The 14,132-nt window shown below is 42.8% G+C and overlaps 1 protein-coding gene across 5 annotated transcripts in view; it reads left to right on the forward strand.

Moving 5' to 3' along the window:
* Positions 1-8,948, forward strand: part of RBMS1 (RNA binding motif single stranded interacting protein 1) — a 209,494-nt gene extending 200,546 nt beyond the window's left edge. For 4 of the 5 annotated variants that reach the window (XM_082658119.1, XM_082658121.1, XM_082658120.1 and 1 more), the window contains exons 11-14: positions 2,712-2,822; positions 3,763-3,843; positions 5,207-5,291; positions 6,315-6,662. In XM_082658119.1, coding sequence (XP_082514245.1) covers positions 2,712-2,822; positions 3,763-3,843; positions 5,207-5,284 — 270 coding nt within the window. In that variant the 3' untranslated portion in view covers positions 5,285-5,291; positions 6,315-6,662. Of the gene's footprint in view, positions 1-2,711; positions 2,823-3,762; positions 3,844-5,206; positions 5,292-6,314 lie in introns of all 5 variants that reach the window. The other variant, XM_082658123.1, reaches the window with a different exon arrangement.
* Positions 8,949-14,132: the final 5,184 nt, after the last annotated feature.

Consider the following 14,132-nt stretch of genomic DNA (forward strand, 5'->3'; position numbering starts at 1 on the left):
ACACACACATCTGCACACATACACCCACAAAGCCACACAAATGCCTATGGCAGTCTGCATCCCGGGTACTCTGTGCTGTCCTATTGGAGAATGCTGGAAATCAGCTCACTTTTCATTTGGGGGCTTCCTAGTACAGTAGCTCCTACAGATGAATGAGGGAGAGGAGCAGGAAGCTCCTTCTGCATATTCTGGGCTTTTGAGTCATTTCCATGATACCACACACTTTTTTTTTTTTTTTTTGCGGTACGTGGGACTCTCACTGTTGTGGCCTCTCCTCTTGCAGAGCACAGGCTCCGGACGCACAGGCTCAGCGGCCATGGCTCACGGCGCAGCCGCTCCACGGCATGGGGGATCCTCCCAGACCGGGACATGAACCCGTGTCCCCTGCATCAGCAGGCGGACCCTCAACCACTGCGCCACCAGGGAAGCCCACCACACACTTTTTGATGATGCACATTAAAAATTTTAAAGGAAAAAATTTCTTAGGAAATATATTAATAACAAACACTTCTGACATGAATCCATATCCTTTGTCGGGGGAGGGAGGGGTCAACTATTAGAGACAGAGGCAGGCACATCTCTGAGTTGAACAACTTTGAGACAGTAGTGGTGTGTGCAGAAGGCTCCTACCTTAGGATTCATTCCTTCTCCCCACCCAGATTTAGACTGCCTGCAACCAGCATTAACGCACCTGCACACCAATCTCTGCCCTCAATTGTGTATCAATTTATCAGTAAATAACAGTGTATTTAAGGGATGAGTCAGGTACAGTGATACCAAAAACCTAACATTAATATTTGTAGGGTGTATCAGAATAATTGCATCCTCAGGTAATCGGGTGATAGCAAAAGTGAGAGGAATGCTATAATCCATAAGAATATTACAATTGGATAAATTAGAGAAAATGCAAAAATCCAGAAATAGAACTAACTGAGCTTCATACACAATTAATGTACCATTAAGTAATCATTAAAAATGATGGGCTTCCCTGGTGGCGCAGTGGTTGAGAGTCCGCCTGCCGATGCAGGGGACACGGGTTCATGCCCCGGTCCGGGAAGATCCCACATGCCGTGGAGCGGCTCGGCCCATGGGCCATGGCCACTGAGCCTGCGCGTCCAGAGCCTGCGTGTCCGGAGCCTGTGCTCTGCAACGGGAGAGGCCACAACAGTGAGAGGCCCGCGTACCGCAAAAAAAATAAAAAAAAGATGATAATGACAGTAAGGCAGTAAGGTAAATATTTGTAATGGAATGTTAAGTTAAAAAGCAAAACCCAGGGGCTTCCCTGGTGGCACAGTGGTTAAGAATCCGCCTGCCAATGCAGGGGACACGGGTTCGAGCCCTGGTCCAGGAAGATCCCACATACCGCCAAGCAACTAAGCCCGTGAGCCACAACTGCTGAGCCCGTATGCCACAACTACTGAAGCCCATGCGCCTAGAGCCTGTGCTCCGCAGCAAGAGAAGCCACCATAGTGAGAAGCCCACGCGCTGCAACAAAGAGTAGCCCCCGCTCGCCGCAACTAGAGGAAGTCCGAGTGCAGCAACAAAGACCCAACACAGCCAAAAATAAATAAATTAATTAATTTAAAAAGGAAAACAAAAAAGAATCCATCTGCCAGTGCACGGGTTCAGGCCCTGGTCCGGGAAGATCCCACATGCCGCAGAGCAGCTAAGCCCATGCGCCACAACTACCGAGCCTGTGCTCTAGAGCCTGCGAGCCACAACTACTGAGCCCACATGCCTAGAGCCCGTGCTGTACAACAAGGGAAGCCACTGCAATGAGAAACCTGCGCACCACAACGAAAGAGTAGCCCCCGCTCGCCACAAGTAGAGAAAGCCCGTGTGCGGCAACGAAGACGCAACGAAGACCCAACGCAACCATAAATAAATTAAATAAATAAATAAATAGAAGCAAAACCCAGGATATGAAATAGTTCATGTGCCCTGGTTGCAACTCTGTAAAAACATGCAGAGGCCAGAATCTGGACAGTGCTACCCTGACCATGCTAACAGCTGTGTATTAGAGACAGGCTGGGTTATACGGGTGATTTTTTTCACCCCTCCTCTCTGTTTTTAACTATATTTAATTTTAGTTTTGATGACCAGAATTTTTTCAAATGAAATCAAAGATTCTAAAATTGGATTATTAACCATATCTGAATCTGCTTCCCTCCCCTGGCACCAAATTGCAGTTGAAGGTTCTGAGAAACACTGAGTGGATGAAGAATGTGATCTTGATACCAGCAGCCTGAACCTTGAATCAAATGACTATTTTTTTAACATTTTTGAACAAAACACTGTATTTGTAATATTCAATATAGTATATTGTTTTGTGGCTGCATGAAACATCAACAGTCATTTACTTTAAAAAAAAAATTAAGCATTTTGTAACCTTGGCCAGCCAAAAGTAGTTTGCATTTCCTGTCACACCCCGTAGTTCTCCTGTGGACTAGCTTGCTTTACAGTTAAGTGAAAGTAAAGGGAGAGGTATTTAATAGAAGGATTTCTGTGAAGTGGGTGCTCTTTTAAAAAGTCTCAGGAAACACAATCTAGACCATTTATAAGAAATCATGACACCATTTGCAAGTTTGAGGGGAGGTTATTTTAGCTTCATGTTCCTCAGTAAACTAAGGCATTTCCTTTGCAAAAGGTTGTTCCAGAATCTGCACTCCCTCCCTAAGTTTGTCTCACTTCCTCTGTCTCCGACTCCCCAGGGTGCCGTGTTAACTCCCTCAATGGAGCACACCATGTCACTACAGCCCGCATCTATGATCAGCCCTCTGGCCCAGCAGATGAGTCACCTGTCACTAGGCAGCACCGGAACAGTAGGTGGCAAATTAATATCATGTGTCTCAGCAAACAGAGGAGGGTAAATTAATGCAGCCTGTGTCTTCCTTATCAATTATAGACTCTGTAATGTCAGAGATTATGTCTGATCCCCTCTCTCCTCCCACATTGCCTTTCACATAGTAAGTACTCAGATATTTCTTGATTAATTGATGAACTAAAAGTCTGTCCTCTGGGTATCTATCTGTCTCTCCTTTATCAGAATATAGTATCCATACAAGACCACTTCTAGCCCTAATGACTAATATCGTTCATTCACACTGGCAGACCTGGTCTCATGAAGCAAAAGATGAAGGTGATGCATGGTAGTCAAGGCAGGGAATTTTTACTCACTTATTTCTTCTTGTATGGATTTTGGGGGCACTGAATCACAATCTTAGTATTGACTTATTTCCTCAAATCCAGGGACTCAGTTGGGAATTGGGGTTGAACTAATCCCAGATTCACTTCCAGGGTTGATATGTGTAGTGTTTAGATGGTCAGATGGCCAAAGGCTTTTAACTGAGACCATATCTATGGTAGCTTAAAAGAACAAAGGGTAGTATTTTCCTGGCTTACATTCCCAGCCAGCAGAAGCAGCTTCTAAAGGCTAAGCCAGGGCCACACACATCCAGTGAGAAACCTCTCCTGCCTTCAGAGAAGGATGGCTGTCGGCATCAGGAAAGCAAGGGTCCATTTCCCATTTTTCAGTGACCTGCTAAAGATGTAATAAGTCATTTACTTCTTGGGGCTCCACCTATGGAAACAATTCTAGATACTGGTTCAAGGGGCTGCTGGAAACTCATGAGGTCCTTTGAGGGAGAGACCTTCTTGAATAAAATAGCACGTTAGTGATGCTGAATTACCGAGGACGAGAAACTGTAGTGACCATCACCCATGGCTCGTCGTTGGCCATGCTAACTGTATTCTTCTTTCCAGTACATGCCTGCCACGTCAGCTGTGCAGGGGGCCTACCTGCCACAGTATACCCACGTGCAGACGCCGGCGGTTCCTGTGGAGGTTGGTATAGACTGTCCAGTGGCCGTTCTGGCAGTGAGTAATTTCAGAAATGGGTTAAATAGAACTCAAAGAAGAATCAATCGAAAGTCAAACATTTGCATAAAGAACCGAGTTGAGAGGGAGTCTATGCCTAGAGTTGTTTTCAACTATGAAATACTCTCTGCATACAAGTTAGTAAACAGCATCCAAGCCACACCCCCAAGACTCCCAGAAATACTGATATTTTCTAGGCTTGTAGCACATTTCATACCCCTCAAGGCTCTATCTTGTCTCCTGTAAAATGACGCTTACAGGCAAATTAAAACACAGGTTCTTGTCTCCTGTAAAATGACGCTTACAGGCAAATTAAAACACAGGTTCTTGATAAAGCTGGAATTTGCAATACTAGTACCAAAGATTATATCAGTAATAATAATTACAAAAATTAACTTGTTATCACTAAGATACTTGAAAAAAAATGTTTCAGAACTGTAACAGGGATGAGGAACACACCATACCTGTTTTTATAGAGACTTAGTAGAGCTAAATAACTCTTAGTTCTTGTTACGGAAGATACTGTTATGATATTGATATGGAAGAAGTCTGACATTTGAATTCAAGTTGGGCAGAAAGCATAGTGTTTTCCTGCAAAGTACCCTTGAAATTCCAAGGAAATTCATCAACCCAGTCGATCTCCCCCTGCTAGGCAGATCCCATAGGTTCCAATTCCAGAAACAACCCCAGGACTGTGGCTGGATTACAGGGGAGGTGGGATGTGTTTTATTTGCTTCTAAATGATTGAAATTTGTGCAGTTATTGATAGCCACAGTTACCAGAACCCCTTATCTGCAATGCTGGAACAAACAAATCTGAAACGAAAAATTTTCCTTGTAACTACTTTAGCAAAACACCTGACCTGTGACAGAACCCAAGCTGAACTGATGTAAGACAAGATCTTTACCCCATTTACACTGCATATTCATACCTTTCAGCACAGACCTATTCATGTGTTTGATTATGAGGTACAGCCCTAGACCCCACTGGGTATAGTCTCTGATATACAGCATATGCATACCATGTTTCAGATTCTAAAATCTGAAAATACTGAATTCCAAGTCACATCTGGCCCCCAAAGGGGAAGAGATTTGTTTGGTAAATTGCAGCTTGATATGAAGAGGCAACTCATAAAAGTTAAAGGAGGTTCTTTGGGTCTGTCAGACATTTTAACTTCTTAGGGAAATAATTAACTTTGAAGGCTCTATATGACATTAAGAAAATCACTTTTAAGGAGTGCTTGTTTTTAAGATGTGGGACTCAGTCCAACCTGGGTAACAGAGTTTGGATTTCTTTGCTCACATGTCTCATCTGTTCTGCTTTGTTGTAGGAGGCGAGTGGTCAGCAGCAGGTGGCTGTAGAGACGTCTAATGACCATTCTCCATATACCTTTCAACCCAATAAGTAACTGTGAGGTATGAGAGAAAGGTCTCCATCACTATAGGGCTCAAGTCAAGAAAAGTCTATGATGCTTGTATCAAAATGGTACTTTAAACAACTCAGGTCTGGTCACACTGCTTCAGTCATGGCCAGGGAATCCAATGTTACTGGAATGTTAAAATCAGTGATTTGGGGCTTCCCTGGTGGCACAGTGGTTGAGAGTCCGCCTGCTGATGCAGGGGACCCGGGTTCGTGCCCCGGTCCGGGAAGATCCCACATGCCGCGGAGCGGCTGGGCCCGTGAGCCATGGCCACTGGGCCTGCGCGTCCGGAGCCTGTGCTCCGCAACCGGAGAGGCCACAACAGTGAGAGGCCCGCGTACTGCCAAAAAAAAAAAAAAAAAAAATCAGTGATTTTGTGGATTTGTAGATGAGTATTCTGTCCAAAAAGAACAGTGCCTTATACTGAAGTCAAATGTATATTTATACTCTCTTCCTCCCTACCCACCCCCTGCCAAAAGATTGGTAACATAATCAGACAATGCCCGGTACCAAATTTGTCCTACAATACATTTATTTTTTTTATATATTATATATATATATAAAATATGTAATATATATATATTGTTTTAATGCTCACAAACTAAAGGAAATATAGCATAAGATTTTGCTTAATCTAGCATTACAAGATTAGCAGTATCTTGACTATGAATCTAATACAACTATCCTTAGATTGAGAGATTGCTCTCCCAGCTCCCACTTGGACCACGGATCTCAAAACTAGTCACTCTGCCATGCAGATTGCAGTAAAACAGCTCTGTGGAACTTACAACACCTGGGTTTCTGGATTGCTCTTGTGAAGTATGTTGCAGGTTCCAGATTTGAAAGGTGGACTCGGGGCATAAAAAGTGACCTCAGTTCCAGAGTTTGCATTTACTGGCCTACCACCAGCGATGAGCAGAGCCTTTCTCAAACACATATCTTTAAAACAAGAAAGAAATGACAAATCTCTGGTATATTACACCAAATGTACAAAAGCATTTTTTTTTCTCTCTTCCAGATGTACAGAAGGGTGTGCTTAAATGAAGAAGGTTGTGAAGGCTGAACAATCATGGATTTTTCTGATCAATTGTGCTTTAGGAAATTATTGACAGTTTTGCACAGGTTCTTGAAAACGTTATTTATAATGAAATCAACTAAAACTATTTTTGCTATAAGTTCTATAAGGTGCATAAAACCCTTAAATTCATCTAGTAGCTGTTCCCCTGAACAGGTTTATTTTAGTAAAAAAAAAAAAAAAAAAAGAAAAAGAAAAAAAAAACCAACAAAATACAAAAAGATTTTTATCAAATGTTATGATGCAAAAAAAGAAAAAAAAAAGAAAAAAGGAAAAAAAAAAAAAAGAAAACTTCAATTCTCTGGGTATGCACAAAGACCATGAAGACTTACCCAAGTGCATGACCGGATTCTTGTGGTTTTGTTCATTTTGTGTTTTCGTTTGTGTTTTTTTCAGCTGTATGAAATGGGCTTTCTGACGTTTAAATAGTCCAACTTCACCCCTGGTGTTCTGTGCTTGCAGTGTGAGTGTTGCAGCCAGTGTCTCTTTTCTTAGCTTTCCGTTTTCCTTTCCACGTAGTGTGAAGTGTCTTATCCTTTTCTATGAATTCCAATTTGCCTTAACTCTTTTGATGCTGTAGCTGTTTCAGTAAAAGTTAGTTCAAACTAATGATGTAGAATGCTTTGACCAAATGGGCTGGTCTATTATGCCTTGTTAAACAGCAGCATAGGGCTTTTAAAAGGTAGTCAATAAAAGTTGCTGAAATTTTGGCTTTTTTAAATATGTAGTAGGTGTTTTTAATGATTTTTCACATAATGTGTAAGGTAGTGAAATGCAAGAAGGGAAAACTGTTTTGTGTGAAACACATTTTCTGACTGGGGAACTTTTAATAGGGTAAATTGTTTGTAAGGCTGTACGCCAAGAGTTTCCTCTGATAGTTTGACTGATTTAGGATATCTGCTGTATGATGCAATGTAAAGTCTTTTTTGCCTTTTTTCAGGAAAAAAAAAAAAACAACTAACTTGATGTTCTAGATTTAGTGTAGGTAGCGTAGGGGCAGGGGGTGGGGGGAGGGGAGGGAGTCACCGAATGTTTTGTCCTTCCTTTATACTAACGATAGTGCTTTAGAATGAGAATGACGCCTGAGATCTGGCAAACCGAAAAAAACCACAGATGTTGCTATTGCAACGAAATGGCAAAAGTTAAAAGTAAGGATTTATCTTCAAACATAAGCTGAGATATGAATAGAAGCGAAACAATTGGCTACTAGCTCTCTCTATCACGTAAATTTGAGAAACAAAAATTACTTGGCACTTTTAAAGGTAACTTCACCAAAGACCGAAGAGCCAGTAACCAGTAGCTCCAGCTTGTCTCAGCATCACATCTTCTGTGCTCTTTATTTTTGCCGGACCAGTTTGCGGTTAGGAGAATGTGCCTTTTTTGTACCTTTGGATTTAGGTTTTATAATTTTAATTGACGTATGGACACACACAAACAAACAAAAAAGCATGAAGGAAGATTTGGATCCAAGCAGTGCCACACTTTACATCATCACTACAAGTGTTAAGTGTAAAGAAAAACCAATTTTGAAACTATGAAATTCCTGATTCATAAATACACAGTTATTTCTACTTTAGTACATATAAGATAATTCACTGTTATTAAAGCTCTTTTATTAAGACAATTGCATACGTTTGAAAAGCAATGGTAAATTAAGTTGTCTTCCAAAACTGTGTACTTGTCTGGTCAACTGTGTGTGATCAGTTATCTACCTCAGAGTCTATTTTCTTTTGTGCTGGGACAGGTTGCTGGCCCTCCCTGTTTCCACAGACCAAATCCTTCCTAGCTCAGGAGCTAGGCCTAAGCAGTTATTTCTTTCGAGTATTTTTTAGTTCTTAAAATTTATGCTTGTGTTTGATTATAGATGTCAGTGATATTTCATAGTTTCAAAAGTCCTTGCTGCTCTGAGAAGTGTAGATTCTAGTGAAAATTACATAGTCATAAGAGAAGTGTGTTTTTGTTTTTGTTTTTGTTTCCTTTTTTAAAGTTGTGGTATTATTGGTTCTATGCTCCCTGGAATATTACTGCTTTGTGAAAGTCCAGACTGAACGCAGCACCCTCTTTGTACCTAGTACATTATAAACCTGGGTCTCTCACTACTTGATATTTTTGCATTAGTTAAGACAGAAATTTGATAACTCAGAGGGGAGGGGAAATCTGCTGCTAGAAGTGTCTGAACTAAGTGCCATACTCGTCTGGGTAAGATTTGGGAAACATAACCTCTGTACATAAAAAAAGAAAAAAAACCAGTTAAACATCACATAGTAGACAGCCATTAAATTATAAAAAAAATTAATTTATGAAGAAAGACCTTTTGTACAGATTGAAAAAAAAAGATTTTCATAGAGATATCTATATGATCAAGAGAGTTAATTTTTTATTTTTGTTTTACTAGTGCCACAAACTTGCCAGTGGTAACTTATTTGTCCGGTTCAAGATAACTCTGTAGTTTTCTTTCCTAGGACTTGTTGTTAAACGCCAAAAAGACATTTTTGAACTGTACATTTGATCAGATTGTTAGCTTTTTCTGTTTTATTTCTTTTGAGAACCTTTGAATAAAAAACATCTGAAATTTTATTTTCCCTGTCAATTTTTTTTAGATTAGATTCAATGTATATCAGAATTTCATTTCATTTCTGATCTCTTCTTTCAGCTCAGTGGATTGGTTTGAAACTGAGTTGAAAATTATTTTCAGATTCAATATGTACTCGAAATATATTTCCTTTAAAAGAACTGGAAAAAACCTTCACACCCTGTTGTTTTTGGTTATTTCAGTTCATGTACGGGGACAAGCATTAGCTCACCATGTTTCCTCTCAGCAAAGTCCACCTTTGGTCTGTTCTTAAACACCAAAGAGCCAGGCCCCTCTCCTTCCTCCTTCCTTACTGCTACCTTTGGACTGTGGCACTGTCATTGCCCAGCAAGAAGGACAGAATAAAAACAGTGTCCCCATCTCTGGTAAACAAGCTCACGGGTAAGGATTTCAAGGTGATCTTATCCCTGCCTTGATGCCTCGGGCCTCCTTTAGTGACCTTGTTTGGCTGTTCCCAGTAGGAGGCTCTGGTGCAGCATTCAGGGGGCAGAGACAACAGCTTTCTTTCCCACACTGACATGCTTTATGGGAGGCTCTTAGTACAAGAAATTGACTCTTACCCAAGGTAAATGAAATGTTTCAGTGTAGTTGTAAAGGTTTCTTTTTCTGCTGCCCAGTGGCTCTGTCCTGATGAAAGGAGTGGGCGAGAAGGACATCCACAGCCTCCATTTCTGTATGCCTCCGCCGCAGTGTGGACGATGGGATCTGTGAATTAGATACATGGGGTTTAGAGCATTTACCTTGCCAGAGCCGAGAAAGCCCCAGTACTCACTGGCTCTATGAGAAAAGGGAACCCGGTCCTCTAATGATAACCAGTGCTTCAGAGAGAAAGATGTCGGGGCAGGAGCAGAGTGTAGCCTCACTGAGACACACGCAGGCTGCCAAGAATGTAAGCTATGGGGCCTCATGTTCTGTCCCAGCCTCACACTGTCCCCATGCTCCTTCATAGGACCACTGACCAGAGGCAGGTAAGAAATACTGCTGGGCACCTTAGGTTTTGTTAACCTTATTTTTGTTCTCTTATTTTAAGACGGCTTATGTCATTAGAGTCCTGGGACATCCGGGGGCTGTCGTTCACACAGAAACTGATAAACACTTTTTCAGAGCACCTTTTCTGTCTGTGCAACAGGGCTAAGCAAGCCAGAATGCTGATGGATAAAAAAGAGCTGTCACTCACACACAGAAAGAGGGCCTGTGGCACCTTTGGGGATCAACCCCACCTTGCTAAAATGTTGTGGTTCCTCGGGTCATCATCAGGGGCCAGGACTCCCTCTTCGTCTGAGATGGCCTGGGTCCAAGGATCGGGGAGGAATTCTTGCCTGGAAAAGAGGGAGGAAGCTGGCAGCGACAACCGGGCGTGCATATTTCGCTCTCTGTATGGGCTGGGATGAGGGAGAGCAGTGGGTGGACAGGAGCCCCGTTTTCTCCCCACCACCCATGCCCTTCAAGAGCAGTGGCGGGAGGTACATCCGCTGGAGCATGAATTCCGCCTCCTCTCAAATTTCACAGATGCTGGTTAAAAATTCACTAAGAGAAAGGTAGTGCCTCCCAGCCTGAGGAGGGGCTCAAAAATGTTCAGATCTGACAACGATCGTCTCATTCCACCAGAGTAGCCGGAGGAAAAGATGCAGCTGCCTTGGGAGAAAGGTCACAGACCTGTCACCACCACCTTCCTCCACCACCCCCAGCCCCCCCGCCCTTGCCTGAAAATCTTCAGAAGATGGCAAGTAGTTAGGAAAATTCAGCCCAGGGTTAAAGAAAAACTGGGCAGCTTCTTCCCCTGCAATAGCAATGTGATGAAATAAGCACCCCTCGGTAGTGGCGGGGAGCGGGGGAGGGGTGGCCGCAGGCAGCCCCGGCAGGTGGCGCTGGGGAGCAGGGCTGCGGGGCAACGCTCCCGGGGCCCAGCGCAGCGTCCTTGGTACGGCTGGGGAGGCGGTCCCGTGCGCCCATCCTTCCTGTGGATGACCTTGGCCAGGCGATGGAATTTCAGCCCTGTGGAATGGCTCCGGAGGAGTGTCTCCTGTCTTTGGACGTCCTGTCTTGACGCTCTGGGTCTTTTCAGGGCCCGGGAATGTTCTCACTTGAGCCACTAGAGGGAGGATTTTGTGGCTCTTCACCTGCAGCTGTGAGCCTGAAGGCAGGCGACCCGGGCCTCGCAGGAGGTGCTCCTGGTGGAAATCGAGGATCCCCAGGCACACACCTCTGGGGACAACAGGGTACTCGAACTGCGGGTTAATAGTAAGAACGTTGCCCGATGCTGTAGCTCCCTTCTGAGAGCATTGTTGCTCAGACGGGTAGTAACTTATATGTGACTTTTAAGGCTCAAGGAAGGGCTTGGGGACAGGGAAGGAAGTCAAAAGCCTTGCCAGACTTCATGACTGCAGGCACAAGAAAGTGCTGGCAGGTCTCTGGGCTGCTCAGAATTGAAAACAGGTGGCTTTGGATTAAATACAAACTTTAATGCTATTATTCCTTTTGTGTGTGTGTGTGTGAGAGAGACTGAGATCTGATCTAGAATATTCCACTGCTCATTGACACAAAATATGGATCATAAACGAGACTACAGGTATCTCCTACCCTCTAGTATCCCAGAAACCACTTCCTCTCCTTGAATACCTCCAGTGACTGGGCACTTCTCACCTCTCTTGGCATCCTGTATCTTTTTTGGAACTGCTCTCAAACTTGCTTATGGAGTCAAATTTGCATCTTTGTCATTTCTACTTGTCAGCCTTAGTTCTGCCAACTGAGATGCCACAGAATAAGTCCGTCATTCCCATTCCTGAAAAGTCAAAAGCATAGTGACAGACGACATATCAGTGATTGCCAGGAGTTAAAGGGGACAGGAGGATGTGACCATAAAGGGGATAGCACAGGGGAGTTTGGGGAGAATGATGAAACTGTTCTATATCCTGATGGTGGTAGTTACACAAATCTATATTTGAGCTAAAATTCATAGAGCTGTATACCCAAAAATTCTATTTTAATGTACAGCCATTTATTCAAAAAACTTTTTTAAAAATGAGACAAGTCAGTCATTTCTCAAATGTGGAAAACTCCTGGCTCCACAAATCTTCTCTGGGTTGAACATTCCTTGTAGCTTTAACTGTTACTCATCAGCTCTGGCTCACCATCAGGTCACCCTCCAGAGGCACCACAGGTGACTCAAGATAAAACCCAGAACCGCAGGAATAGCCTGGGCCTTCACCTGTCTCCCCGGCTCAGCCCCATCTGTCTGCTGGAGGTGAAATGGTCTCCTTATTGACGTCCCAGTTCTTAAAGCTTGTAGCCAATTAAAATCCCTATTCCTTTCTTTCTTTCTTTTTTCTTTTTTTTGTCACAATGATGAATTATAATAGACATGCAATGGAATATTACGTAGCCATTTTTAAATGAAGACATTTTCACAGCATGAAAAATACTCAAGATATAAGGTGAACAAAACTCTCAGGCACAGAACTGTAGATATAGTATGCTTATAATTATGAAGCAGTATTTAAGTATAAAAGATGGGACTTCCCTGGTGGCGCAGTGGTTGAGAATCTGCCTGCTAATGCAGGGGATACGGGTTCGAGCCCTGGTTTGGGAGGATCCCACATGCTGCAGAGCAGCTAGGCCCGTGAGCCACAACTACTGAGCCTGCGCGTCTGGAGCCTGTGCTCCACAACAACAAAGGCCGCGATAGTGAGAGGCCCGCGCACCGCGATGAAGAGTGGCCCCTGCTTGCCACAACTAGAGAAAGCCCTCACACAGAAACGAAGACGCAACACAGCAAAAATAAATTAATTAATAAACTCCTACCCCCAACATCTTAAAAAAAAAAAAAAAAAAAGATGAGGAGGTACTTCAAAGTGCTTAGCTGTGTGTGAAAGGGTTATGGAACGTTTGTATTTTCTCAGTTATACTTTTCCAAATTTTTCTAGTTGTCTACAATGAAGACATTTTATAATCAGGAAAAAAAAGTTTTAAAAGAATGTTGTCAGATCATCCTAAAATTATGCGAGTTGCTATGTTCATTATATTCCAGTTCAGCACATTCAATTAATTTTTTTTCCATTTAAAAGATACTGCACCAGACATCAGAAGACACAAAGAGGACATGATGTGGTCCCAGTCCTCAAGGAACATTCTTGTGAGGAGACGGTGTATAAATGACAATAGTTCAAGGAGAAGTAACAAAAGTGTGATCTAAATAAAGAGCTTTGGGAGTGCTGTGAGGGGCCCAGACGGCATAAACACTCTCCTGAGGTTCTTGTCATTTTCACATTACCAACCAGTTAGTTCCTTTCTTACTGATCAGAATTTACTCCAAAGCAGCCATTTCCTCACTAGTTCCTCTGTCTCCTGACAGATGAAATTGTCGGGCAGACAAATGAAGTCTTTGGTAGCTCTGTCCTTGCCAGAGACTTGGAGCAGATGTCCAAAGAGTTGACTTCTTTCGTCACTCCTGCTCTGAAAATATTGGGATGTGTAACAAGAAAGTGTCATCTTGTTTTGTTTTGTTTTGTTGTAAATAATCAGGGTGTAGGATACGTTTTCTTAATAATGTCATCTTCTTTAACCTACCTTGGTCAGATGATCTGCACACACCAGATTGTGGATTTGCAAACACCTGTGTAGTTTTCTGACTGCCTCTCCCGCAACCTCCACTATAGTCTTGAGAACTCATGTTTATTACTTTCTTCACAGAAGTCTAGCCAGCAATCTCATCATATCCACTTTGTTACACATTGCTTTGACATGTGCAGGAATAATACGTATATTATTTCCCTCAGCTTTCACTCTCCTAGCGATTCGTCTGTCTCTGTTTGTTTTACAAACCTTTATTTTTACAAAGGTTTGAAGCAACTTACCAGAAACACAGTAAGATAAATGTAAAAATCAGGGCTTGAGAAGTTAACAGTGAAAAGAGATAAAGAGAGCACAGAATGTAGCTCTGCAAGCCAGAAGGCCTCCATCATCCCTATACTTGAACCTCAATGATTTTGAGTTTCCTGGCAGCCAAGGTGAAAAGGGAGAAAGGTACATACATCTATAGCTTTTATTTTCAAAGGGAGCAAAGACTACCAGATCCTCTGGGAAAAGATAGTATTTACTAGATTTCGATAGGAACTCCTGCAGGCAGCACTGGACAGTGTCTTCCGCCACCTTTCTCTGCCAATACAATC

Source organism: Grampus griseus, assembly GCF_964374135.1.
Source record: "Grampus griseus genome assembly, chromosome: 7".
Lineage (NCBI taxonomy): Eukaryota > Metazoa > Chordata > Mammalia > Artiodactyla > Delphinidae > Grampus > Grampus griseus.